The 24,999-nt window shown below is 42.6% G+C and overlaps 2 protein-coding genes across 5 annotated transcripts in view; one reads left to right on the top strand and one right to left on the bottom strand.

The window, feature by feature from the left end:
- The window catches only part of PPP6C (protein phosphatase 6 catalytic subunit), a 31,498-nt gene extending 26,241 nt beyond the window's left edge, over positions 1-5,257 (bottom strand). Inside the window, exon 1 of one of the 2 annotated variants that reach the window (XM_045562672.1) lies at positions 4,965-5,257. In XM_045562672.1, coding sequence (XP_045418628.1) covers positions 4,965-5,039 — 75 coding nt within the window. In that variant the 5' untranslated portion in view covers positions 5,040-5,257. The remainder of the gene's footprint in view (positions 1-4,964) is intronic. The other variant, XM_045562673.1, reaches the window with a different exon arrangement.
- Positions 5,258-5,330: 73 nt separating this feature from the next.
- Positions 5,331-24,681, top strand: RABEPK (Rab9 effector protein with kelch motifs). Of its 3 annotated transcripts, none has more exons than XM_045562580.1 (8): positions 5,331-5,426; positions 9,850-9,908; positions 12,516-12,673; positions 15,989-16,141; positions 18,088-18,249; positions 21,529-21,678; positions 23,968-24,117; positions 24,370-24,681. In XM_045562580.1, the coding sequence occupies exons 2-8, from the start codon at positions 9,856-9,858 to the stop codon at positions 24,660-24,662; spliced, it is 1,119 nt and encodes a 372-aa protein (XP_045418536.1). In that variant the 5' UTR covers positions 5,331-5,426; positions 9,850-9,855; the 3' UTR covers positions 24,663-24,681. The 3 variants fall into 3 exon arrangements, with proteins under 3 accessions (XP_045418536.1, XP_045418535.1, XP_045418537.1); XM_045562579.1 differs by lacking the exon at positions 5,331-5,426 and adding an exon at positions 7,849-7,900; XM_045562581.1 differs by lacking the exon at positions 5,331-5,426 and adding an exon at positions 7,954-8,193.
- The last annotated feature ends 318 nt before the right edge of the window (positions 24,682-24,999 follow it).

Genomic DNA, 24,999 nt, shown 5'->3' with positions numbered 1-24,999 from the left:
CATTAGAAACTTACATTGTCCCATACAATACGTACAGCCACATATGGCTACAAAGCACCTGAAATGTGACCGGTCCAAATTGGAATGTGCTGCAAATGTAAAATATACACATTTCATACACTTAGCAACAAAAAAGGCAAAATATTACATTAATAATTTTGTTTTGATCACATGTTAAAATTGGGTTAAACTATTACTAAAATTAAGCTCAGCATGGTGGTGCACACCTATAATCCCAGCTACTTGGGAGGCTAAGGCTGGAGAATCGCTTGAGCCCAGGAGTTTGAGGTTGCTGTGAGCTAGGCTGACACCACAGCACTCTAGCCCTGGCAACAGAGAAACAGAGCAAGACTCTGTCTCAAAGAAAGAAAAAAGAAAACACTCTTATAGCCCTATAGAAAGCTATGGTGTGTCCCTAACTGTCATGTTTGGTTGTGCTCACTGTACCTAAAGAAAGATTCAATGCAAAACCAAACAACTCATGTAAACAGAATGATCAATAACACAGGTAATACCATGAGTGAAAAAACTAACAAGCTTCCGTTCTGGAAGGACAAAGACTACTGTATATGGTAAGAGTCTATAAAATCAGATAGAAACTGGAGGATGAGGTAGGAAAGGCTGTTTACCATATCTCAGGGGAAAAAAGAATTCTTTGAAGCCTTATGAAGGCATTTAAGACAAAAGCACAACTTCACAGTAATCTCAGCACTCTGGGAAGCTGAGGCAGGAGGATCCCTTGAGGTCAGCAGTTTGAGACCAGCCTGAGCAACATAGCGAGACACTGTCTTTACAAAAATTAGAAAAATTAGCTGGGCATGGTGGTACATGCATGGAGTCCCAGCTACTCAGGAGGGTGAGGTGGGAGGATCACTTGAGCCCAAGTATTTGAGGTTTCAGTGAACTATAATGATGCCACTGCATTGTAGCCCAGGCAACAGCAAGACCCTGTCTCAAAAAAAAAAAAAAAAAGTACAACTTTCCAGAGCAGGCAGCCTTATATGAAAAACTCCCAGATGGCTCAGACAAAACATAAAAGTGAGTTCCCAAAAGATCCATAAAAGTGGTTACTATGGAATTACACAATTCCTTGTGTTGTATCCTTGAGATAGACACTAGTCTTTTCCCAACTCCTATATTAACTATCTTTAGCTCCTCAGTTAAAAAAAAACTGAAAACCAGGTTGAGCACGGTGCCTCACGCCTGTAATCCTACCACTCTGAGAGGCAAGGCAGGAGGATCGCTTGAGTTCAGGAGTTCGAGACCAGCCTGAGCAAGAGCGAGACCCTGTCTTTACTAAAAATAGAAAAAATTAGCTGGGCATGGTGGCACATGCCTGTAGTCCCAGCTAGTTGGGAGGCTGAGGCAGGAAGATCACTTGAGCCCAGGAGTTTGAGGTTGCTGTGAGCTAGGCTGATGCCACGGCACTCACTCTAGCCCGGGCAACAAAGGGAGACTCTGTCTCAAAAAAAAAAAAAAAAAACTGTCCAAGAGATTAGATAATCTCCATATCCCCCATCCTACCTCACCCCACCCTTGCAAATTCTCAAGTTTAAGTATTCAGTAAATCTGCCTTTTCTCATTTACTCTTCCACTTAGCCAAGTATGGAATCTGTACCTTTTATGATCCTCTCTGAAATCTTTCTTGTAGATAAGAATCACATAAGATCTTTATAAGAAAGTTACACTATGATCCACTCACTTTCATATAGTTCATTTTTATTGCTTCAAAATAGTTCAATAGTACTTATTGTTCCAAAACAGATACGATCCAGTACTAGTGATTTGACCATTTCCAACTCAGCAATAGAGAAACTGTAAATAGATTTAGAACATCCTATGCATTTATTTGAGCTAGCACCTCTAACTTCTAATCAATTTGAAACAGGTAAATTTTTGCCTTATTTTCTACCAGAACAAATCTTTTCCATCATGAACATTAAGTGGCCCCAGTGATTTCTTTTTTTCCTCTGACAGAATCTTTTATTTTGGCTTTAAAGCCTCCGAAAAGGTGCTACTGGCATACTTTCTTGGCCTGCCTAATTTTAGGTTGCACTTCATGCCAAGAAACAGAAACAAAATTAAATTTCTTTAAATACACCAGAGATGAGCAACACAAGCAAATTAATCTGATAAAAACATTTCCAAGACAGGAGAAAAGCCTCTTCTTATAGAGAAAAATTCAGAATTCTTTTTTTCTCAGTAGTTGCCCAAAATATTTTTATTAAGTTTATTAAGAAACATGGCCAGGCGCGGTGGCTCACGCCTGTAATCCTAGCACTCTGGGAGGCCAAGGCAGGTGGATCGCTCGAGGTCAGGAGTTCGAGACCAGCCTGAGCAAGAGCAAGACCCCGTCTCTACTAAAAATAGAAAGAAATTAGCTGGACAACTAAAAATATATAGAAAAAAAAATTAGCCAGGCATGGTGGTGCATGCCTGTAGTCCCAGCTACTCGGGAGGCTGAGGCAGGAGAATTGCTTGAGCCCACGAGTTTGAGGTTGCTGTGAGCTACGCTGACGCCACAGCATTCTAGCCTGGGCAACAGAGACGCTGTCTCAAAAAAAAAAAAAAAAGAAACAGAGACCAGGCAAGGTGGCTCACGCCTACAATCCTAGCACTTTGGGAGGCCAAGGGAGGAGGATATCTTGAGGCCAGGAGTTTGAAACCAGCCTGGGCAACAGAGCAAGACCCCGTCTCTACAAAAAAACAGACACATTAGCTGGGTAAAGTGGTGCACACCTGCAGTCCCAGCTACTTGGGAGGCTGAGACAGGAGGATTGCTTAAGCCCAGGAGTTTGAGGTTGCTGTGAGCTACAATAATGCCACTGCATTCCAGCCTGGGAAACAAAGTTTCCAGGCCGGGCGTGGTGGCTCATGCCTGTAATCCTAGCACTCTGGGAGGCCGAGGCGGGTGGATCGTTTGAGCTCAGGAGTTCGAGACCAGCCTGAGCGAGACCCCGTCTCTACTAAAAATAGAAAGAAATGATCTGGCCAACTAAAAAATATATATAGAAAACATTAGCCGGGCATGGTGGCCCATGCCTGTAGTCCCAGCTACTCGGGAGGCTGAGGCAGTAGGATCGCTTAAGCCCAGGAGTTTGAGGTTGCTGTGAGCTAGGCTAACGCCAGGGCACTCACTCTAGCCTGGGCAACAGAGTGAGACTCTGTCTCCAAAAAAAAAAAAAAAAAAGTTTCCAAAGGAAAAAAAGAAAGAAACACACACAAGCCAAGTACAGTCCAATTGTGTTTCAACAGGAAATAAAATCATTTAATAACTACATTTCCTTAAGGCAGGAAGGAAATCTAATCTTTACCAAACTAAGAGGTCTAAAGAAATCCAACTATCTTTCAAATCATTTCAGCATCTAATTTCAAGTAAATATCAAGATACATTTTCATAAGAAGTAACATTTTATTAATTATAAACACAAAGTTTAAAACAGCTTTACACATGATAAACAAAAACAGAATTCCACACCAATTCATTGACATACAATATGCCGCCTCACATATGAGATTAACAATGCTACTAAAAAAGGTCGGGTTAGTATTCCATGAATAGGGTCCCACTGTTAGTTGTATTCTTGTTTCCTAAAAAAAGTGCATAGCAGGAAGAAGCCACAAGACTAATGTTTGACAGACTCAGATGAGCATGAACACTACATTTCTACTAATAAAGGCTTTGTACTTATCTTATTAAATTATCCTTTTAAAAATGGGAAAGTGCACAAGTATGACTCCCCCACGACATGGCACATAAAATTAACAAATACAATTCAGTTACATTCTCAGCAGTCTTAAACATTTTGCATACTTGTTGACTGATGTTAAATATTTAACTTTCTGTACCAAAGGAAACAGCCAAAAAAAGAACCCAAACAAACAAAAACAAAAAACCCCACAGTATTACCTTCCTTAAGAGAAAGGCTTCATTGACAACGATAAATTGTTTTAAACCCACGACTTAAAAAGAACTCAAACTGTCAAGTTTACTCGCTTTACCACATAGCAAATCAAAGTTGACTGAACAAATAAAATTGACACTAACACTAGTTGATAAACACTGCTAGAAACCTAAGCACTGGTTTCAGCAAACGCATAGAAATACTTTTCAAAACATCAGTATAGCAAAGACTTACACTCCTTTACCCATACATACATTTACTCTTACTTGGACTCGGCGGTAACAAGGAACAACTCACCTCGTCTAGAAAACTAAGAAAATTAAATCTTGAGTTAAGAAGCAGTTATGGCGGAACAACTTAAAGGATAGGAAAAGTATTTGTATTTATTGAGAACCGACTATTTTATCCACTTAAATTAGCTTAACATACTCAGAAACGGGATTCATATCTGAATTGGAAGAAAACCAATACTCCTAAAAAGCAATTTGAAGGAGTGGTAAAGAAAGACAACTTGACGTTCTCTCCCATCACTATCAAATCGCTCCGGCCCACCGCCTTTCTATTCCTCAGGGACCTCAACACACTGGGCCGCGGTCAGGGAGCCAGCGGAGTCTCCTGTCAGACATCCGCCATCCCGCGCTCCTGTCACCTCTGGTGGGATGACCCCATCCCGAGAGCACTGCCCGCGGGGGCTCAGCTCGACTCCGGGAGACCCGGGGGTGGGGCTGGGGGAGAGGAGCCTTCTAGGCAAGGCTGTGAGAGCTCCGAGTCCTGGGGCAGCCCGAAAGCCAGGAGGGGCGACCCTGGGACAGAAGCCGCGACATCCCTTGGGATCCCCAGGGAGGGAACCAGGTCAACACTCCGGATACTAGGGCACCCCCAGCTCTCCGCCTGACGCCAAGTGGGACCGAGTCGCCTGGCATCGCGTTGGGCCCTCCACTGAAACGGGACGGGATACCCGGCAGGGGACCCTCGGAGAGAGGAAGGGCGGGCCGGCAGGCGCCCTACTGCCGGAAGGGGCGAGCCCCGCAAGCAGGGCTCCCGCCCCGCGGGGCTCACCTTAAGGTCGTTCTCCGGCAGGTACTTGCACAGCCGCGCTATCTCCACATACTTGTCTAGGTCTAGTGGCGCCATTTTAGAAATAACAAGCCGCGGCACCAGCTGCGGCGGCGGCGGCGGCTGTAGTAGCGGCGGCAGCGGCGGAGGCCGAAGCCGGAACTCTCCCTACGTCACGTCCGGCCCGTGAGTGGCGTCTGCGCAGCGCCGTTAAAGCTTGACCTGACTCTCCCGCTGCCTTGGTGCTCCCCGCGCCCTCTCTGGCTGAACTCAAGGGGCGGGCCCCAAGAGGTCCCTTCGGTGCAGCCAGCGAAACCTGCTGGGACCCGTAGTTGCCTGCCGCCGAGAATGCTGGGATTTGTAGTGTTCAGTTGTGGACAGTTCCCCCACTTTTCCTCCCTTTCACTTCCTCCAGACTTTCACCTTTGGGGACCCGGCGAGGCTTTTCGGAGGCAAAACGGCGAAGTAGGTGACCCTAGCCATTCCCTAGTTTCTTATTGCGACCCTTTTAAGAACAGTCTCATCAGAACTTCTTCAGTTAAAAAGTGGGTAAGCTTGGATATAGTAACCTGTTTGCACCTTTCCAAGGCCTTGTGAAAACCTTGCCTAAACCTGTGGCAGAGATGTCAGGCTCCCAGTCTTCTGGCATGGAAGGAAAGGAAATAAATACTGAAGCGATTTTTATGCTAAATGGTATACAAATGATGTTTTTTTCCGTTTAATCTTCATTACGGCTGATAGGAAAGCGAGACTTGGTAGACGTTAAGTAACTTGCCCCAAATGTCACAGGGAACAAGTGGTGGAGCCAATATGGAAAATAGGTGTGCTAGCTTAACCATACTTCCAATTTTGAGTCCCAGAAAGGCAGGGAGTTTTTTGTTGCATTCCCAGCGGCAAGAGTAGTGCCTGGCATTTGGTATACCTTAAACATTCGTTCACCCAACAGCTGTTTATTGAGCACCAACTATGTGTCAGGTACAGTTTAGGCACTTAGGATAGTGAACAAAATAGATGAATATGTCTATCTTCAATCTGTAGCTTACATTCTAGAAGAGGAAGACAGAACCTAAACAATACATATAATACATGACTTTATAGCATATTAGAAAGTGATAAGTGGTAGGGAAAAAAAAAACAGCAGGATAAGGGAGAAGGAGTGATGCATTTTTAAAAACCAACAAAGAAGTGGAGAAGTTAGCCATGCAGATACCTGGGGGAAATTATAGGGAGGAGCTGGGGCAGAGGCCCTAAGATGGAAGCATATCAAGAGTACTTGGGGCCGTGCGCGGTGGCTCACGCCTGTAATTCTAGCACTCTGGGAGGCCAAGGCGGGAGGATCACTCAAGATCAGGAGTTCGAGACCAGCCTGAGCAAGAGCGAGACCCCATCTCTACTAAAGCAAATAGAAAGAAATTATATGGACAGCTAAAAATATGTATAGAAAAAATTAGCCAGGCATGGTGGCACATGTCTGTAGTCCCAGCTACTCCGGAAGCTGAAGCAGGAGGATCTCTTGAGCCCAGGAGTTTGAGGTTGCTGTGAGCTAGGCTGACGCCACGGCACTCTAGCTCCGGCAACAGAGACGCTGTCTCAAAAAAAAAAAAAAAAAAAAAACAAGAGTACTTGGAAAACAGCAGGAAGACTAGTGTGGTTGGAGCAAGTAGGAGAGAAGATCACAGAGAAAAGGAGAATGTTGATTTTTTAGCTTTTAATAAAATGGGCATATATTAAGAGGGTTTTGAGCAGAGGATTAAAATGATCTAACTTGTTATAAGAGGATCACTGTGGCTACTGTATGGAACTGTAGATGGGCAATGGTTGCAGCTGAGAGACCAGTTAAGAGACTTATATAATCCAACAGTAGCAGTTGCTCAATAAATAGTTGTTGCTCAAGAGACCCTGGACTGAATCCTCTTGCTCTAAAGTGTATTTTAAGGACAATTGGCTAAACTTTAATGATACCCAGGTGAAGTTCTTTCTTTGTATTTTTCTTGCAACTCTTGTATTAAGTATGAGATTGTTTCAAAGTAAAATTAATGTTAAAAAGTTAGTTGCAGAACGATGCCCACAAGCATTTATTTCTTCATTAATTCAACAAATAGTTATTTAGTGCCTATGATGTGATTAACACGTCTAGCGACATTGTTGATTTTTAGCCAGGAATAGCCTTAACCTTGACAGAGGACTAGCTCTGCACCAGCCACTAGGTACTGAGCACTTTACATGCCTTATCTCGTATATTCCCCACAACTATGACAGAAATCTTAGTAGCTTTGCGTTACGGACAACACCGAGACTCAGAAAAGTAACTTCTCCAAGAACAGTTACTCTCATTGATGAACTTTTTATCCCTTGCATTCTTTACAATCGTACCTAGCTGTCTTTTTGCTTAATCCCTGTCTAGAGTGTAAGCTCCTGGAGGCCAGGGTGTTGTCTTGCTCAGTTTAGCCCCTTCCGTAATGACAAACGGCAATTATGGAATGAGCTAGCTACTGAAGGCACCAAAGCTTGGACTGGCCTAAAGGCTGCTCCGGCAGACTGCAGACGTAAGAAAGCACACTCTCCCCTTTAGAAACCATTTCTAACCACCAGTGTAACTGAAAAATATAACTGTTAGCCTCTTTAGGATAGATCAGCTGCGGAAGGAATTCGGGTCACCCCACGGACGCTCAACCCCGGGCATTTCGCTTGTAAATCGTTTCCAAGGAGCCCTGGCTTATTTACTCCTCAGGGGAGGGAGGGCCCGGCAGTTCGGTTCCCCAGAAACGCCGCAGGGCGGACGCGCGGGATCTGGAGGCGCCTCCACGCCCAGCCACGGCGGGAGGAGGGCAGCGGTTGGCTCCGACTCTCTTCCGGGGCCTGCGGGGAGGGGCGAGGGTCCAAGCCCCGCCCCCATTGGGGGCGGAGCCACAGCCCAGGACTGACTTAAGCCGCTGCAGGTAATGCGGTGCGGGACTTGGGGGGCTCTTAGGACCTCGGGCTTGGCAGGATCCCGGGCAAAGGAGGCCGCATCCTCCTTTGAGGAGAGTGGGCTCGGGCCGGGCGGAAAGAGCTGGGGAGGACGTCCTTGGCCTCTGGCCCGGCCACATTGACCGAAAGGAACCAGCCTATTCTCTCCCGACCCTGTCTTCTGTGCCCTTGAGCTGCCACGTGGAGATGAGACTTGGTGGATGGGTAGCGGGGGCGGCAGCAAGAGGTCCCTGCCCCCGCAAAGCCAACCCCACTGCCGCAGGTGGGATTTATCCGTTAATCTCTCCATTAACCCATTTTCCTTCTTCAGCCCCTCTCCCCTCACTCACTGCTACTCTATGCCAGGTCCATTGGTAGATTCTCTGAGAGAATCTAACAGGCCTAGCCTTCTAAGCATTTAATCTAGAATCTAGTCTAAAGATTTTTAAACAGATAATTACATTCAGAGTGATTCCTACAATGATGCTGGCTTAATAGATAGCTTCAGAGCCCAGAGGGAGAAGGAAGTAACTTGGGGGGAGGGGGTGGAAGTGGACAGCAACACATCAGGGAAGGTTCCACTGAAGAAGGGACTTTTGAACTTGACTAGGCTTTGGAGGTTTACTAGGAGTTTGCAGATTTACCAGAAGGGAAAGGGACATTCCAGTAGAGAAAGCAGCGCAGGCTGCAGAGTTATGAAAAGGCCTGCCATGTTAGAGGAACAGCAAGCAGTCCAATATTGCAAGAGATTGTGGAGGTGAGATTCTGGAAAGAAGGTTAAGAACAGAAAGCCTTACCTTCTATGCCATGCTGAAGCCAAGATTTATCCTAGAGTTCAGTATTTCTCAGCCTCTTTAAATGTTTTATCTTTTGATAAACATAAACAACTTACCACCTCTGAAATTTTATTTATTTATTTATTATTTATTTAATTTTTTTGAGACAGAGTCTCGCTGTGTTGCCCGGGCTAGAGTGAGTGCCGTGGCGTCAGCCTAACTCACAGCAACCTCAAACTCCTGGGCTTAAGCGATCCTACTGCCTCACCCTCCCGGGTAGCTGGGACTACAGGCATGCGCCACCATGCCCGGCTGATTTTTTTCTGTATGTGTATTTTAGTTGGCCAGATAATTTCTTTCTATTTTTTAGTAGAGACAGGGTCTCGCTCTTGCTGAAGCTGGTCTCGAACTCCTGACCTCGAGCGATCCACCCGCCTCAGCCTCCCAGAGTGCTAGGATTACAGGTGTGAGCCACCGCGCCCAGCCTGAAATTTTATTTTGATATATGCCTCTTCCTCATAGGAATCACAGATAGAAAACTTTAGCCAAAAAACTTCAGTAGTTGTGTTAAGAAAGTTGTATTATGTTTTAACAGACTACTACAAATAAAAAAAAAAAAAAAACAAGAAAGTTGTGTTATATTTGCCTCCCAATTATAAGATTATATCAAAAGGTTGGTGATGGGGCCGGGTGCAGTGGCTCACGCCTGTAATCCTAGCACTCTGGGAGGCCGAGGCAGGTAGATTGTTTGAGCTCAGGAGTTTGAGACCACCCTGAGCAAGAGCGAGACCCCATCTCTACTAAAAAAATAGAAAGAAATTAGCTGGACGACTAAAAATATATAGAAAAAAATTAGCCAGGCATGGTGGTGCATGCCTGTAGTCCCAGCTACTTGGGAGACTGAGGCAGTAGAATTGCTTGAGCCCAAGAGTTTGAGGTTGCTGTGAGCTACGCTGACGCCACGGCCCTCTAACCCGGACAATAGAGTGAGACTCTGTCTCAAAAAAAAGAAAGGTTGGTGATGCTTTATTCAAATGAATTGGGACCTAGAAATTGGTACATTCAACAGAAAATGTTTTAAAGAGGAGGGTAACCTGATTTGTCCTGTGTTTTAGGAAGATAGTCATAAATGTCTAAAACATGCCTTTCTTTCTTATGCATAGGACACCATGAAGCAGCTGCCAGTCTTGGAGCCTGGAGACAAGCCCAGGAAAGCAACATGGTCTGTAAGAAAGGATTCAGACACAGAAAAACATGAGTTTTTATTTCATTTAGAAGTAGTTTAGTAACATCTGATTGTCTACGAAAAAGGGTAGAGATGAAACTGTCTGCAGTTTCTGGTAATTAGACTCAAACTGTCTGAGAAGGTCTTCAGAGGAAAGATAGGGGAGCAATAATTATCACAGAACAGATGTTGATTTTATTCAAATCCATTTACCAGGAAGAGTAAGGCACTGACCATCTGGCATCTTCAGTTCCAAAGCTGTGTCTTCCCCGGAGCTGTGACTCATTTTTAAGATTTTTAGGAAATTAGATTTGAGTTAAACTGGCTTCACTGTTTATTGGCTGCTTGTTCAACCAACCCTTAATTCAACAACTAACACTGGCCTGACAGGGGCAGCTGCTGTGTAGGTGTTGGAGGTACAAAAGTAAATAGTCTCCGTGTAGGTGGGGCTACAGATTAAGCAGGTGATGGTGATAAGGTGTGACGAGTGCTGAGGCAGGACCACAGAAGGCTGTAGAGAGGTGGCAGTGTGTCCACAGGACCTTGAAGGAGAGCCTCTAATCTAGCTTCTGTGTATCCATCTTGCTCTGTATCTAGAATACATCTAATTATGGCATTCCCTAGTTTAAAACCCTTTTGTTCCTCCCTATTGTTCTTAAGATAAAAACCAGACTCCTTATACTGGCCCATTTGGCCTTGCAAAATCTGTTTCTGCCTGTCTTTCCAACCTCTAATCCCCTTGCTCATTCCTTTGTTCCCTTTCTCTTCTTTTAACATTCTCTGCACTGTCCCACTCAGGTACTGTACATCCTGGTCCCTCTGCTTGGACTACTCTTTTCCTCCACCTTCCATCTCTGTCTTTGCCCAGCAAATGTCTACTCATATTTCAGATCTCAGTTCAAATGGTGCTTCTTTGGGAAACCTCCTCTGACCACCCATTCCCCCCTCTTTACATGGTAAAGCCCTCCTATGATTTGTTCTCATACTATATATACTGTATTTCTTTATATCACAATTTAACTGAAATAGATGTTTGAGAAATTATTTAATGTTTCTCTTCCCAACTAGTCTGTAAGGGCTATGAAAGCAGGAATTTTTTTGTCTTATCCACTATCTCTGTGGAAGGCTGTGTGCTCCTGGGTAAGTTATTTAACCTTTTTAAGCCTCAGTTCCTCAGTTGTAAAATTCAAACGATGATAATAGAACTAAGTGGGACATCAGAAGAGAGATCTGAATAAGAAATAGAGATCTGGAAACCACTGATGAATATGTAGTTAATAGGTAGGTGGTAACTGAAGCCATCAATACAGATAAAATTAATCAAATAAGCAAAGTAGACTGAGGAAAAGAGAAGCCCAAGTATAGTGAGAGTTAGGAGCAGACTTGTATGAAAAGAGTCAGAGAAGGAGACAGAAAGAGCAGCCAGGGCTGGGCACAGGGGCTCACACCTATAATCCTAGCACTCTGGGAGGCTAGGCAGGAGGATCACTTGAGCCCAGAGGTTCAAGACCAGCCTAATTAAGAGTGAGACCCCCAACTCTACTAAAAATAGAAAAATTAGCTGGGCATTGTGGTGTGTGCCTGTAGTCCCAACTTTTTGGGAGGCTGAGGCAGGAGGATTGCTGGAGCCCAGGAGTTTGAGGTTGCATTGAGCTATGGTGATGCCACTGCACTCTAGCCCAGGCGACAGAGTGAGACTCATTCTCAGGTTAGGGGAAAAGCACAAGAAGAGGGAGGTTTAGGAGAACCAAATACCAGACAGGTCAAGACAGACTGGGCCTGAAAAGCAGCCAGGAATTTTCCTTTCCAACCAGGAAGCCTGAAGTGTATTTTCTCAGTTAGCATTCCAAATGACTTCAGAGAGTGGAATGACTGAATCCATATTTGAGTTTTCAGAGTGTTAGCCTTGACTTCCATCAGATGGAGCTTTATGAATATCTGCAAAGGCTCTTGAAATCAATAAATTCTGGAGAATTTTTTTTGATGGAGAAGCATCATTGGCCAGTGGCAAGATCCTTGGGGCTGTCAGTTCCTACTCAATTGCTCATGCAGCTCTAGCCACCATTTATTGAGTTCTTCCCTGTACCGTTATGAGATCTTGTCTTAGTCTTCACGGTCACCTTTTGGGGTGAGAACTATTGCTGTACTTGTTTTACAAATGAGAAAACTAAAGTTCAGAAAAGCTAAGTGAGTTCCAAAATGTTACACATCTAGAAAGTACCTGAGCTGGAACGAGAAGCAGATCTGTCTGAATTCACAAACTATGTTCGTAGCCACCATACTGTGCCAAGACATACCAATGAACATTTCTGGATGTCAGTTTCCCTATCTACCAAATGGGGACAATTACTAGCCCAGTGCATCCCCACTAGATTACTATGAGATGAAAATAGTTACAAAATTGAAAAGCCAAAGTCTGTGCAAAGGGAAGATGGGAAGTTACCACTATTGATCAGGGAAGTGCTGCTTTGCTGGATACAATGTAAAGTGTCTATGTATGTATAAGACCCTTCATGCTGATGAATATTTCATGAGGAATGGAAAGAACACACTGCTGCATCTATTCTCTGCTCAGGCCTCCTGAACACATCCTCCTTTTGGCAGGTATACCTTGACTCTCCCTGGAGATAGCCCCTGTGCTCGAGTTGGCCATAGCTGCTTATATTTACCCCCAGTTGGTGATGCCAAGAGAGGGAAGATCTTCATTGTTGGGGGAGCAAATCCAAACAGAAGCTTCTCAGATGTGCACACCATCGATCTGGGTAAGACCAGCAGCTGCAGAGCACATGCCCTGTGGCCAGAGAACAGAGCTTTGTGCTGCCAGCTGTGAGCAGAGCATTCCTAAGAACACCAGTTCAGACCAGACAGCAGGGTTTTCCTATAAAAAAAATGAACATCACTGACAGGTCCCTAAGATCCCAGCAGACCCCTGGCACACGTTCATATGACCAATAGCTCCTTGTTTGGGGGGAAAGAACCCATGTGGAGCCCTGAGCATCCAGCCATTTACTCATCAAATATTTCTCTCAGAGACATCAGTGACTCCCGCCTCTCCTTCTACCCACATATCCAATTAATCACCAAGTCCTAAATATCTCTTATCATCACCCATGTCTACCCATTTCCACTACTACTACTGTAGTCCAAGCCACAGTTCTCTCTCAACTAGACTGTTAAAAGAGCATCGTCCCCGGTCTCCCTATTTCCAAGTTTACGCACTATGCAGTGCATTTTCCATACCTATCCAGAGAATATTGTCTAAAATATAAATCTAACTATGTCACTTCCCCATTTCAAGCCTTTCCCAACCTCATTTCTTGGCTCCTCCCAACCCACATTTGTTGCACTGAATGTCCTTCAGTTCCTTGAGCACATCTTAAACTCTTTGGCCACCAAGCCTTTACACATAATGTTCCCTCTGCTTGGAAGCCTCTTCCCTTGCCTTATCATCTGGCTATTCTTCCTCTTTCTGATCCCAGATTAAATGTCACTTCTTTTTTTTTTTTTTTTGAGACAGAGTCTCTGTTGCCTGGGCTAGAGTGCCGTGGCATCAGCCTAGCTCACAGCAACCTCAAACTCCTGGGTTTAAGCAATCCTTCTGCTTCAGCCTCCCTGGAACTACAGGCATACGCCACCATGCCCGGCTAATTTTTTTTTCTATATATTTTTAGTTGTCCAGATAATTTCTTTCTATTTTTAGTAGAGACAGGGTCTCGCTCTTGCTCAGGCTGGTCTCGAACTCCCGAGCTCAAACTATCCACCCGCCTCCCCGAGAGTGCTAGGATTACAGGCGTGAGCCACCGTGCCCGGCCTAAATGTCACTTCTGTTGGGACACTTTCCCTGACACCTATGGACTCACTTAGGCACTACCTGACTCTATGTGTCCATAGTATCATGTACTTTTCTATCCTATCCCCCCTTCATAGCCCTGACACATGTAATTGTTTCTTATCTGTCTGCCCCACAAAAGGGAACATAGTTATTTTGCTCATCATTGTAACCCCAGCCACTCCCATGGTGCTTAGCACTTAGCAAATGCTCTACAAGTATTTGGAAGAATGAATGAATGAATGAACTAATAACAAGTGATTACTATATCCTATATACAAGAGAAGAAGTTGAAAACTAGTGACCCACATCAGTGTTCTGTTAGGTCCGTGTAACATTGCCATGTTGTTTTAATCTTGAATTGTTTCCCCACCAAGTGTGCAGGAGTCTACATATGAAAATCAAAGGGCGTGATGGCTCATGCCTATAATCCCAGCACTTTGAGAGGCTGAGGGAGAGGGATGGGCCTGCGTAACATATTGAGACCTCGTCTCCACAAAAAAATTTTAAAATTAGCAGGGCATGGTACTCACATTTGTAGTTCCAGCTACTTGGGAGGCTGAAGTGGGAGGATCACTTGAACCCAGGAGATCAAGGCTGCAGTGAGCTATGATCACACCACTGTACTCCAGCCTGGGTGACAGAATGATATCCTGTCTGTAAAAAAAAAAGAAAAGAAAAAAAAATTGAAATTGTTTGGCATCTCTTGAGAATTTGGGGAGATCTGACATCAGTAGGCCTGCACAGCTACACACCAACAACTATTTGGAGCTGAGCTGCTACCAATCACTGGGCTGTCATTCTCCAATTTGCCACAGTCCCTGCTACTGTCTAGGCATTTGAATTTCTACTCCCTGCACTAAGAAATCAAAGGTAAATTAAATCTATTCCAGCCCTCAAGGAGCTCACTGTCTAGTTCAGTTGCATCTTTATTGCAACCTATTAACACATTAACTGCCATGAGAGTTGTATTTAACTCACTCTAGTTTTGACCCCAGGGCTGCCTGAAGCATATATAAATCTCACTTGTTGATGTTCTTATTGTTACAATTAATATTGACAATTTAATTCTAAAAATGTGGATTGAATGAATAAAAGTCAACAAATTTCATTTTTCTATGTATGTTTGCTTTTAAATTACACTCAAAGTTTTTATTCTGTTTTCACAATAAAACACTGTGGCCCCAAGGAAAAGTTTCTGGGTTTTTTTGTGTGTGGCAGTCAGTGTGTTAATAGCTTTGTGACTGTGGCTAAACCATTTAAACCTGCAGTCCCCAAACCCCTGTTAAGGACTGGGCTGCAGAGCTCCACACCACCCCCTGCCCCCATTCTGTGGAAAAATTACCTTGCTCCATGTGGCAGTTGTAATGATCTAACAAGATGATGCCTGTGAAGGTTCTGTGTAAGTGGTTTACTAACTAAAATAACTAATAAAGATTAGATATTACTATTCCCTGAACTTATCCTAGCCAGGGATCATTTAGTTCCAGATAATAGAAACCCACTTAAACCAGCAAAGAAAAAGGAATTTATTTATACAGATACAGGAGTGTTTACCTGAATCTGAGGGCAGGAAGTATAGGGTAACCTCATGAGAGAGTGGAAGCAGTGGATCTGATTGGTCCATTTTGGGTCAGGTGGTTACCTCAGACCCAAGCAGCTAATGTTAGAAAGTCAAGGTGCACACCAGGCATGGTGGCTCATGCCTGTAATCCCCGTACTTTAGGAGGTTGAGGTGGGAGGATTGCTTGAAGCCAGGAGTTTAACACCAGCCTGAGCAACATAGTGAGACTCCATCTCTACAAAAAAATTAAAAAATTAGCCTGGTGCAGTGATGCACATCTGAAGTCCCAGCTACTTGGGAGGCTGAGGCAGGAGGATCACTTGAGCCCAGGAGTTCAAGGCTGCAGTGAGCTATGTTTGTGCTACTGAACTCTAGCTTGGGCGACAGCGCAAGACCCTGTCTCAAAAAAAAAAAAAAAAAAAAAAGTCAAGGTATTGTAGTACAAACATGTAATCTAAAATGTTCTTAGGGGAGTGAAGACAGTGAAAGTTTATTGACTACGTAGACAGCCCTCAAAATGTCTACTATAGAGCTTTTTGGAGGTTGACAACTTTCCCTTTAAGTCAGTTGATGGTTGTTCATTTATGCTTTTAGCCTTTTTCTCCTCACAACCTTCCCCAACGTTGCCAACCAGCATAAACAGTTGGCAGCCTCAATATAGGAACTGGGTAAAATGTTTTCTAGGAACACACCAGTGGGATTTGGCCACCTGTGAGGGCCTCTTGCCCCGGTATGAGCATGCCAGCTTTATTCCCACCTGCACACCCAACAGGATCTGGGTATTTGGAGGTGCCAACCAATCAGGAAATCAAAATTGTCTACAAGTCCTGAATCCTGGTAAGTAACCAAATGTTATTTTATTTACATGAATACATATAAACACATAAGCATACATAAATCCAGTTATAATTCTAGTATATTTGGATTATACTAAGTAATCCATTTAATTTTGCTAACCTCATAGAAAATAGGAATTTTAACTATTAGCAGGCTCTGAAAACAACAAAATCATATTAAGGGTCATTTGGCCATATCCGGAAACATTTTGGGTTATCACAACTGGGAAAGGGGTAGAATAGACACTCAGCAAACTGCTTGGCTGATTATGAAACTAGTTTGCTGGGAGTAGTAGCATATAGTATGGTGGTTAAGAGCACAGATCAGATCAGTTTGCTGTGCACTAACCATGACCTTGAGCAAGTGATTTAACCTCTCTGCCTTGGTTTTCTGTCACAAAGGGATAATAATAGTTCCTACCTTGTTAATTTGGCAAGTATTTAAGTTAACTCAGTAGCTGGCACATAGTTAGTGCTGAATACTATTTGTTGTGGTTGATATAGTTAAGGTTTGGCAGATGGAAATCAGTTCTGGAACACTGGGCTTTGATTTTCAATGATGGCATCCATTTAAATAAAATACAGCGAGAATTTGGAAAGCTTCTATCAAAGGAATTTATTTTCTTTCTTTCCTTTTCTTTTTCTCTCCTGGAAAGTATAATTTGACACCGTGCCCAAGAAATACAAAAAATGTGTTAGTTGCTTTTGTTACCAAGGCAAGTCCCTCAAATGGCTTAGCACTCCTTTGTGATTATTTGTGCTACTGTTTAACTTGGCAGCAAAAACCCCCAAGATCTTCGGACCCTGGAGGTTGTATGCCTTCTACCTCTAAGATCCAAAAGCTTTCCAAGATATGTAGTCGTAGACACAATTACATTTTGCTTTGGATACAGGCTGAAGCTTGTTCAGTATACAGGTTCATGTTTGAATCTCACACATACTGCATATGATTCATGTAGCATTTTGTATATTGAATGCAGACCTTTGACAAAAGGCACAGAATTGCCCACACAAGAAATAATTCTTCTTGTGTTATGGTGGAGCAAGTATGAGACTCTGATAGATCTGCATTTAAACCCCTGCTCTGCTACTCACAAGTGCTGTGACTGGGGGAAAGGATTTAAATGTTCTGACCTTCAGTTTCCTCATTTGCAAGGTGGAGATACTTTCCACTCACCTCCCAGGATGGAGTGAAGACAGTGGGCATGGCACAGTGCTCAGGGGAATGATTTTGCCCAAGGAAAGTGTTCAATTAACACATCTGCTTCTGTAACAATCCATGCTTCATTCTAAGAAGAAATAAGCTTCTACACAACTATCCAGGTGGTGAAATTTTATTCTCAAGTCAGAAGAGTAGAAAATACATAGATCTTGGTGTTACTGAAACAATTTAAATCCCAATTCAGCCATTTACTAGCCATGTCATCTTAAACAAGTGACTTAATGTATTTCTGCTTCAATTTCTCTTATCTAAAAATAGTATTTATTTAGCACTTACTGCTTAGTAGGGATTATTATTACTGCTACGGAAACTGTAATAACATTGTCTATTTTCTTTTAATGGCCAGATGTTCTGGGAAATTTGGCACATTTGGACCCTGGCATATAGTGGGAATGAATTTTAGCAGATGTCGGGCTCCTTGGAATGGGCACGGGACACGGTAGTGAGCAAAGTGGAAGAGGGTTCAGTGAGGGTATTTTAGGGCCTCCAAAAACAAATTGACCTCACTCTTAATTGTATTGATGGCTTTTCAATCTTGGGGTTGTTGGTCTGTCTGAGCACATTCTAAGTATCATCCTCAGTCCTCCTTGACATTGGTGAGTATGAGATCTCTGCCTAAAACTATGCTTTTCCCCTTGGGGAAAGGGGTAGGAAAGGTGACCCTGACTAGCCCCAGCATCAGGTCAGCCTGAGGATTTTAGGTGCTTGCCTTCTCTCTGGACCAGAAACCAGGACTTGGACCACACCAGAAGTGACCAGCCCGCCACCATCCCCAAGAACATTCCACACATCATCGGCAGCCATTGGAAACCAGCTGTATGTCTTTGGGGGCGGAGAAAGAGGTGCCCAGCCTGTGCCAGATGTGAAGCTGCATGTGTTTGACGCAAGTATGGACTAATGGGTACCTCGGGGCTGCCACTTACTTACCTGGTCGGGACCACCCCGGCCTGCAGCTTACCTGATGTAGGAAGCAGAGGTTAGAAAATGAAACCGTGGCTGAGTGTGTCACATCTAGACTTCTCTGTTATATTGTTTAGCTGATAAAATTGGCATGTTAAAAGGTATAAATGATCAATTTTAAAAACTTAAATAGTACAGTTTATAAAGTAAAAAAGTAAAAGTTTCCCCTTTAGCCTTTCCTTTCCACTCCCCAGAGGTAAACACTATTACAAGTTCCAATATCTCTTTCTAGACTTTCCTATGCATTTGTAAATCATACATACATACATGTGTATATGTACATATATGAATTTTCTATGAATTTGAAATTATATAAACACTCGAAATTAACACATACATGAAATCAACTTATAAATACTGTTCTAAAGCTTACTTTTGGGGAGTACAGGTAGATCTTAGTAGTTGAAAGCATAAACTTTGAAGCTATATGACCTGTACTCAGGACCAAATCTGACACCTTCCTTCCTTCTTTCTTTCTTTTCTTTCTTTCTTTCTTTCTTTCTTTCTTTCTTTCTTTCTTTCTTTCTTTCTTTCTTTCTTTCTTTCTTTCTTTCTTTCTTTCTTTCTTTCTTTCTTTCTTTCTTTCTTTCCTTCCTTCCTTCCTTCCTTCCTTCCTTCCTTCCTTCCTTCCTTTCCTTTCTTTCCTTTCTTTCTTCTTTCTTTCTCCCTTTCTCTCTCTCTTTCTGTCTCTCCTCTCTCTCTTCTTTCTTTCTTTCTTCTTTTTTTTTTTTTTTGAGACAAAATCTCACTCCCTTACCTGAGCTAGAATGCAGTGGTGTCATCATAGCTCACTGCAACCTTAAACTCCCAGGCTCAAGTGATCCTCCTGCTTCAGCTTCGAAGTAGCTGGTACTGCAGGCATGTACCACCACGCCCAGCTAATTTTTCTATTTTTTGTAGAGACAGGGTCTTGCCCTTGCTCAGGCTGGTCTCAAACTCCTGGCCTCAAGCAATCCTCCTACCTCAGCCTCCCAAAGTGCTAGGATTATAGGTGTGAGCCACCATGCCTGGCCTGACACATACTTTCTGTGTTACTTTAAGCTAATCACTTAATTTTTCTTGGCCTTAGTTTGCTGGTATGTAAAATAAAGATAATAATAGTACTTTCTACAAAGAGTTGTAAAGACTAAATGAGATAATGTGATATAGTGCATAGCACAGTACCTGGAAGTAACTAATAAATAATTAACTGTATTATTATTTCTTCTTTTAATCACACATCATGAATGTCTTTCTAAATCTGTACCAACTTACATGCAAACATATCCTTCTGTGGGTATCCCTTATTCATTAAGTCATTTTCCTACTGATGGACTTTTTGCTGACAGTGTTACAATAATATTTATATACATAATCTTTGTATGTGTTATAAATATTTATATGAAATAGATGCTGAGAAGCGGAATTACTCAGTCGAAATGATATGAACATTTAAAATTGTGAGATCTCTTGCCAAATTGTTGTCTAAGGAACATTTACTTACATTTCTTTTTCTTATGTGGACATTTATGAATAACACATTACAAATAACATGTGACACACTTTTTCACGTGTGTCTCATAGTAAAGATGCAGTCTTTTTTGAGAAAATGCAATAAATAAAATTTTAAACTTCCTAAGTAAAATTGGGGGAATTGAGACTCATCATAGAGCTGAACACAGTGGCTCATGCCTTTAATTCCAGCTACTCAGGAGGCTGAGGCAGGAGGCCTTGAGCTGAAGAGTTCAAGGTTGCAGTAAGTTAGGATCATGCCACTGTACTCCAGCCTGGGTGACAGAGAGACCCTGTCCCTAAAAAAAAAAAAAAAAAAAAAAAAAAAGGACATACCACACACTATGACTTTTCTCTTTCCAGAAAGAGTGGGCTTTGTGATTCTTTCAAAGCAGTTTTTAAAATTTTAAATAATATTGGTTTTATAAGGAAGAAGAAAAAATATATATCTATGTATATATGTATATATATATATACACATACATGTATAAAATACTATCACCCAAAGATTACTGTTAATATTCACATCTCAGTGTATTACCAGTCTTATTTAAGAGCAGATACAATTCTATATGTAGTATTTGTATCCATTATTTTTCATTTAAGTATTGTTCCATGCAATCATAAGTTCTTCACCAACATTTTTAATAAATGCATAGTATTTCATCATGGCTTTACCAATAACCCAACCATTTAACTGTTGATGAAAACTTAGGGTATTTCCAATTCTCTTCTATTACAAACAATACTATGATGCACATATTTGTGCAAAACCCTTTTCAGATTATTTAAAATTACATTCCTTGGGCCACTGGGCTACCTCAACAACCAGCAGGCATGCCATGATGTCAGTTCAAAGATAAATTGTTTGGCAGACCTTTGTCTCAAATAGTTTTTGCAGTATTCCTGTAAGACTTTTCTGGTATATTGAAATAATTAATTTTCCAGAATTCTATATAGGTACAGCTTTGAAGATATGGAGGATTGCCTGCAGTAGCACACATCTGCATGTTAATAGATAATAACCATATTCATAATCTCATATAATGAATACTTTCTCTCCTGCTGTGCCCATGCTTTGTGTACATTATTTCATTTAATCCGTACCTCAACCTTGAGAGGCAGATATTGTCTTCATCCCCATTTTACAGCGATAGAAACTAAAGCTTAGCGAAGTAACTGGCAAAAGGCTATTCAGTTATTTATTTAGTGAGATAACCTGGTTTTAACTTCAAATCCCATGTTCCAACCGTTATCCTATACTGCCACATCAGGTGGCCCTGCTAACTTTTATTTAAAAGTAGTCTGTTTTTTTCCCAACCCTTCAAATCAGTTAAGAATATTGTCTTGAAATAAGAAGACTGTGAAGGCCTGTTACAGAAGAAACAGACCCATTTTCACTTTGGAGCAGTTCTGGGTTGAAGCTTAAGAGATCCTTTTAAATTCAAAGCAAGGAATGGCTTCCTAATGCCCAGTAGAAGAGGCAAGCATGTAGGTAGTGGGCTCTCCAGCCCTAGAAGTGTCCGAGCAGAGGCTTACAGGCGGTAGAGGAGAGGATCCTGGATTGGGTTGATAAGTTGGAGTGAATGATCCCAAGGTTTCTTCCTGTTTGGAGCATCTCCACTTGCTAGGAGGTGATAAAAAGACTTTGTTATATTTCTTGTGTTTTTGCTTCATAGCTTTGCCATTTGATGTCACTGAATTTACTTTTCTAGATACTCTGACCTGGTCACAGCCAGAGACACTTGGAAATCCTCCATCTCCCCGGCATGGTCATGTGATGGTGGCAGCAGGGACAAAGCTCTTCATTCATGGAGGCTTGGCAGGGGACAGATTCTATGATGATCTCCATTGCATTGATATAAGTAAGTAGGGTGAAGGGCATGGGGGCTTGTCCGCTTAAAAAAATATATTTTTTTTGAGAGAGGGTCTTGGTCTATTGCCCAGGCTAAAGTACAGCGGCAGGATCATAGCTCACTGTAACCTCAAACTCCTGGGCTCAAGCGATCCTCCTGCCTGAGCTTCCCAAGTATTTGGGACTACAGGAACACGCCACCACGCCCCACTGATTTTTTAAATTTTTTTGTAGCGATGGTGTCTTGCTATGTTGCCCAGGCTGTTCTCAAACTTAGGAGCTCAGGTGATCCTCTCACCTTGGCCTCCCAAAGTACTGGGATTACAGGCGTGAGGCACCACTCCCAGTGTGCTTAAATTTTTTAAAAATGTGGTTTGAAAGAATATAGCCTTGCTCTTACGTGTGAGTAACTTGACCAGCTGGCAGAATCTTCATTAGATTCTGTCAAATGTGGCCTGAATAATAACAAATCATTTCCTGAGTGCTTACTATGTACCCAGCCATTTATTGTCTCTTATCCTGCCAACAGTCCTGCTCTTTCATTACAGTTCTTTATGCTTTGTGTTCCCCTACTTGATTTCTTTCAGGCATTAGCAATTAACCCATGAGGGGCCTGAATAACATCAAGGTGGGTGACCAGAATTGTACATTTGTCATTCTAAATGGTTGAAAACAGTAGGAAGAAGAAAGTTAGAGAGAATATGAGAATTATCTTTCAGTATCTGAAGGGCTAACGTGCCCTCTGAAGAGCCTGGATTCATTCTGGGTCCTTCCTTCAGGCTGTGAACTCCATTAGGGCAGACACTTTGTCTCTGGTGTTCCCCAGTGTATTTCCAGCACTTAACACAGTGTCTGACAGATATTGGGTGATGAGTGCATATCTGTTGATGAGTGCATGGATGAACAAATGAACATGTTCTGCATTGTTCCAGACTACAAGAATTGGAATAATGGGCAGAAGGTATGGGAACTCCTGTGCAGTGTTTTGGGCTACCTTGCCAAGCACTGGTTTCTTTGACTTGGTGACATCTGAGGCCAGGGACACTGGCTACGATTCCTGCATTGGCTAGAATTTTGGCCATACTGGGTGACTCACCCTTCTCACGCTGAGATGCCAGGCCCCTGCCTTGCATTGACAAAGGAAACTATCTTCACAAAAGCATTCCTTGCAGGCAGTCAAATGGGATTTTAATGTTTATTTTTAAAAAGAAAATCCTTTTCTCTTGTGCAGAGGAACTACTTCCTGGCTATTTTTCCTGCCTACACAAATAGTTCTCCAACTCTAAAATCCAGTGATGTCCTGCCTCATTTAAATGCTTTTATAGGCAATGGTCCTTACTTGTAATCCCAGCGATTCAGGAGGCTGAGGTGGGAGGATTGTTTGAAGCCAGGAGTTCAAGACTAGTCTGGGTAACATAGCAAGACCCCGTCTCTAAAAATAATTTAAAAAATTAGCCAGGCATGGTGGCTTGAACCTGTAGTCTCAACTACTCGGGAGGCTGAGGCAAGAGGATCCCTTGAACCCAGAAATTCAAGGCTGCAGTGAGCTATGATCGCACCACTGCATTCTAGCCTGGGCAACAGAGCAAGACACCGTCAATAAATGAATGCATGAATGAATGAATAAATAAATAAATACTTGTTTGAGAAGGTGCAAATATCCCTGAAAAAACAGGTTGGAAGTAGGTGCTGAGGCAGCCCATTACAATATAGAAAACAGGCTTTGGAGCTAGACCTGAATACAATTCTAGCTATGCCACTTACAAGCTGTAGGGACTTGGACAAATCTTTTTCTCTCTCTAATCCTGTTTGCTTATTTGTAAGAAGAAAGGGGGTAGACAGAAGTAATAGCAATTTTGTAGGGCTGTTAGGAGAAGTGAGCAAAATTTAAAATGTCTACGCAGTACTCACAAAGCTGCTTTCTGAGGAACTGTTAGTGTTTAAAACACACACCCAGAACCTTACCTACTTCCTAGAAGTTAATAGTGAACAGTTAAAGGTGGCAGTTACCAAAGAAAGTTGTATCACATTTCTGTGTGCTCCAAAGACCACCTACATAAGAATCAGCTGGGACGCTTGCTAATACTCTATTACTGAGCCCCTCTCTCCCTCCCTGGACTACCCAATCAGAATTTTAAGCTCTCCCAAATAATTCTTATACACACCAAACTTTGCCGTATTACCTCTCAGAGCTCTTAGTGACTGATCTTCAGTGATTTGGGTTTGCAAACTGTAGTAGATAGCTAAGTTTGAAACCACATTTTAGCCTATGTTGTGCTAAAACACTTTCTCTTGGCAGGTGACATGAAATGGCAGAAGCTAAGCCCCACTGGGGCTGCTCCAGCAGGCTGTGCTGCCCACTCAGCTGTGGCTGTGGGGAAACACATATACATCTTTGGTGGAATGACTCCCACTGGAGCACTGGACGTAATGTATCAATATCACATAGGTGAGCAGGTGTCACTCTGGGGTCTTTAAACAAATGTAAACATTCTTTGAAAAGTGACACAGTGCTTTGGTTTTTCAGTTTGGTTGGTCCATATTCTAAATCCAAAGGTATGAAAACTGAACTTGTAGGGAATGACATCATTAAAGCAGTAACACTGCCTTTAGGTTTTTTCCTCTTATTTTCTATAAATCCGCTGATGTAGTAAATCACTGGAAATTTAACATGGAGCCTTTCTTTTTTTCCCTAACATAGAAAAGCAGCAATGGACCTTGCTTAAATTTGATACTTTCCTACCTCCTGGACGATTGGACCATTCCATGTGTGTCATTCCATGGCCAGTGATATGTACTTCTGAGAAAGAAGATTCAAATTCTGTCACTCTGAACTGTGAAGCTGAGAAAGGGAATTCAGCGAACAAAGGAGTAACCCAGAGTGGTGACTCACATGAGGAAAGCCAGACCGGTGTGTTGCTCTGTTTTGTGTTTGGTGGGATGAATACAGAAGGGGAAATCTATGATGATTGTATTGTGACTGTAGTTGACTGATAAAACCTACACTTTTATTGTCAGAAAAGTTAAGTAAAACCTTAGCTGTTTTATACCTGTAAAATATTTTCTGCACTATATATCCACCTTGCGCTTATCTACTTTTTTTTTAATTTCAGAATATTACAGGGGTGGCAAATGCTTTGGTCACATAAATTGCCTTTGCACCACTGAGTCAAAGCTACAAACATGCCCATCCCCCACAGTGTGCACTGCATCCACTAGGTGTGAATTTACCCATCCCCTCCTCCCCCTGCACCTGCCCAGTCCCCACTCTGATCTACTTTGGAAGATGAAGATATGAAATAGATAGTTAAGTACAAATACCTCTATTATA

This window comes from Lemur catta, chromosome 10 (assembly GCF_020740605.2).
Source record: "Lemur catta isolate mLemCat1 chromosome 10, mLemCat1.pri, whole genome shotgun sequence".
Taxonomy (NCBI): domain Eukaryota; kingdom Metazoa; phylum Chordata; class Mammalia; order Primates; family Lemuridae; genus Lemur; species Lemur catta.
This window is presented reverse-complemented; position numbering and strand designations above follow the sequence as displayed.

What these genes read in the sequence shown, in the direction of transcription:
- RABEPK (XM_045562580.1), top strand. Translation starts at nt 9,856, where the DNA reads ATGAAGCAGCTGCCAGTCTTGGAGCCTGGAGACAAGCCCAGGAAAGCA. An exon ending in TGTGCACACCATCGATCTGG is followed by an intron (nt 12,674 to 15,988) that starts GTAAGACCAGCA and finishes AATGTTTTCTAG; the next exon opens with GAACACACCAGTGGGATTTG. An exon ending in GCTGCATGTGTTTGACGCAA is followed by an intron (nt 18,250 to 21,528) that starts GTATGGACTAAT and finishes TTACTTTTCTAG; the next exon opens with ATACTCTGACCTGGTCACAG.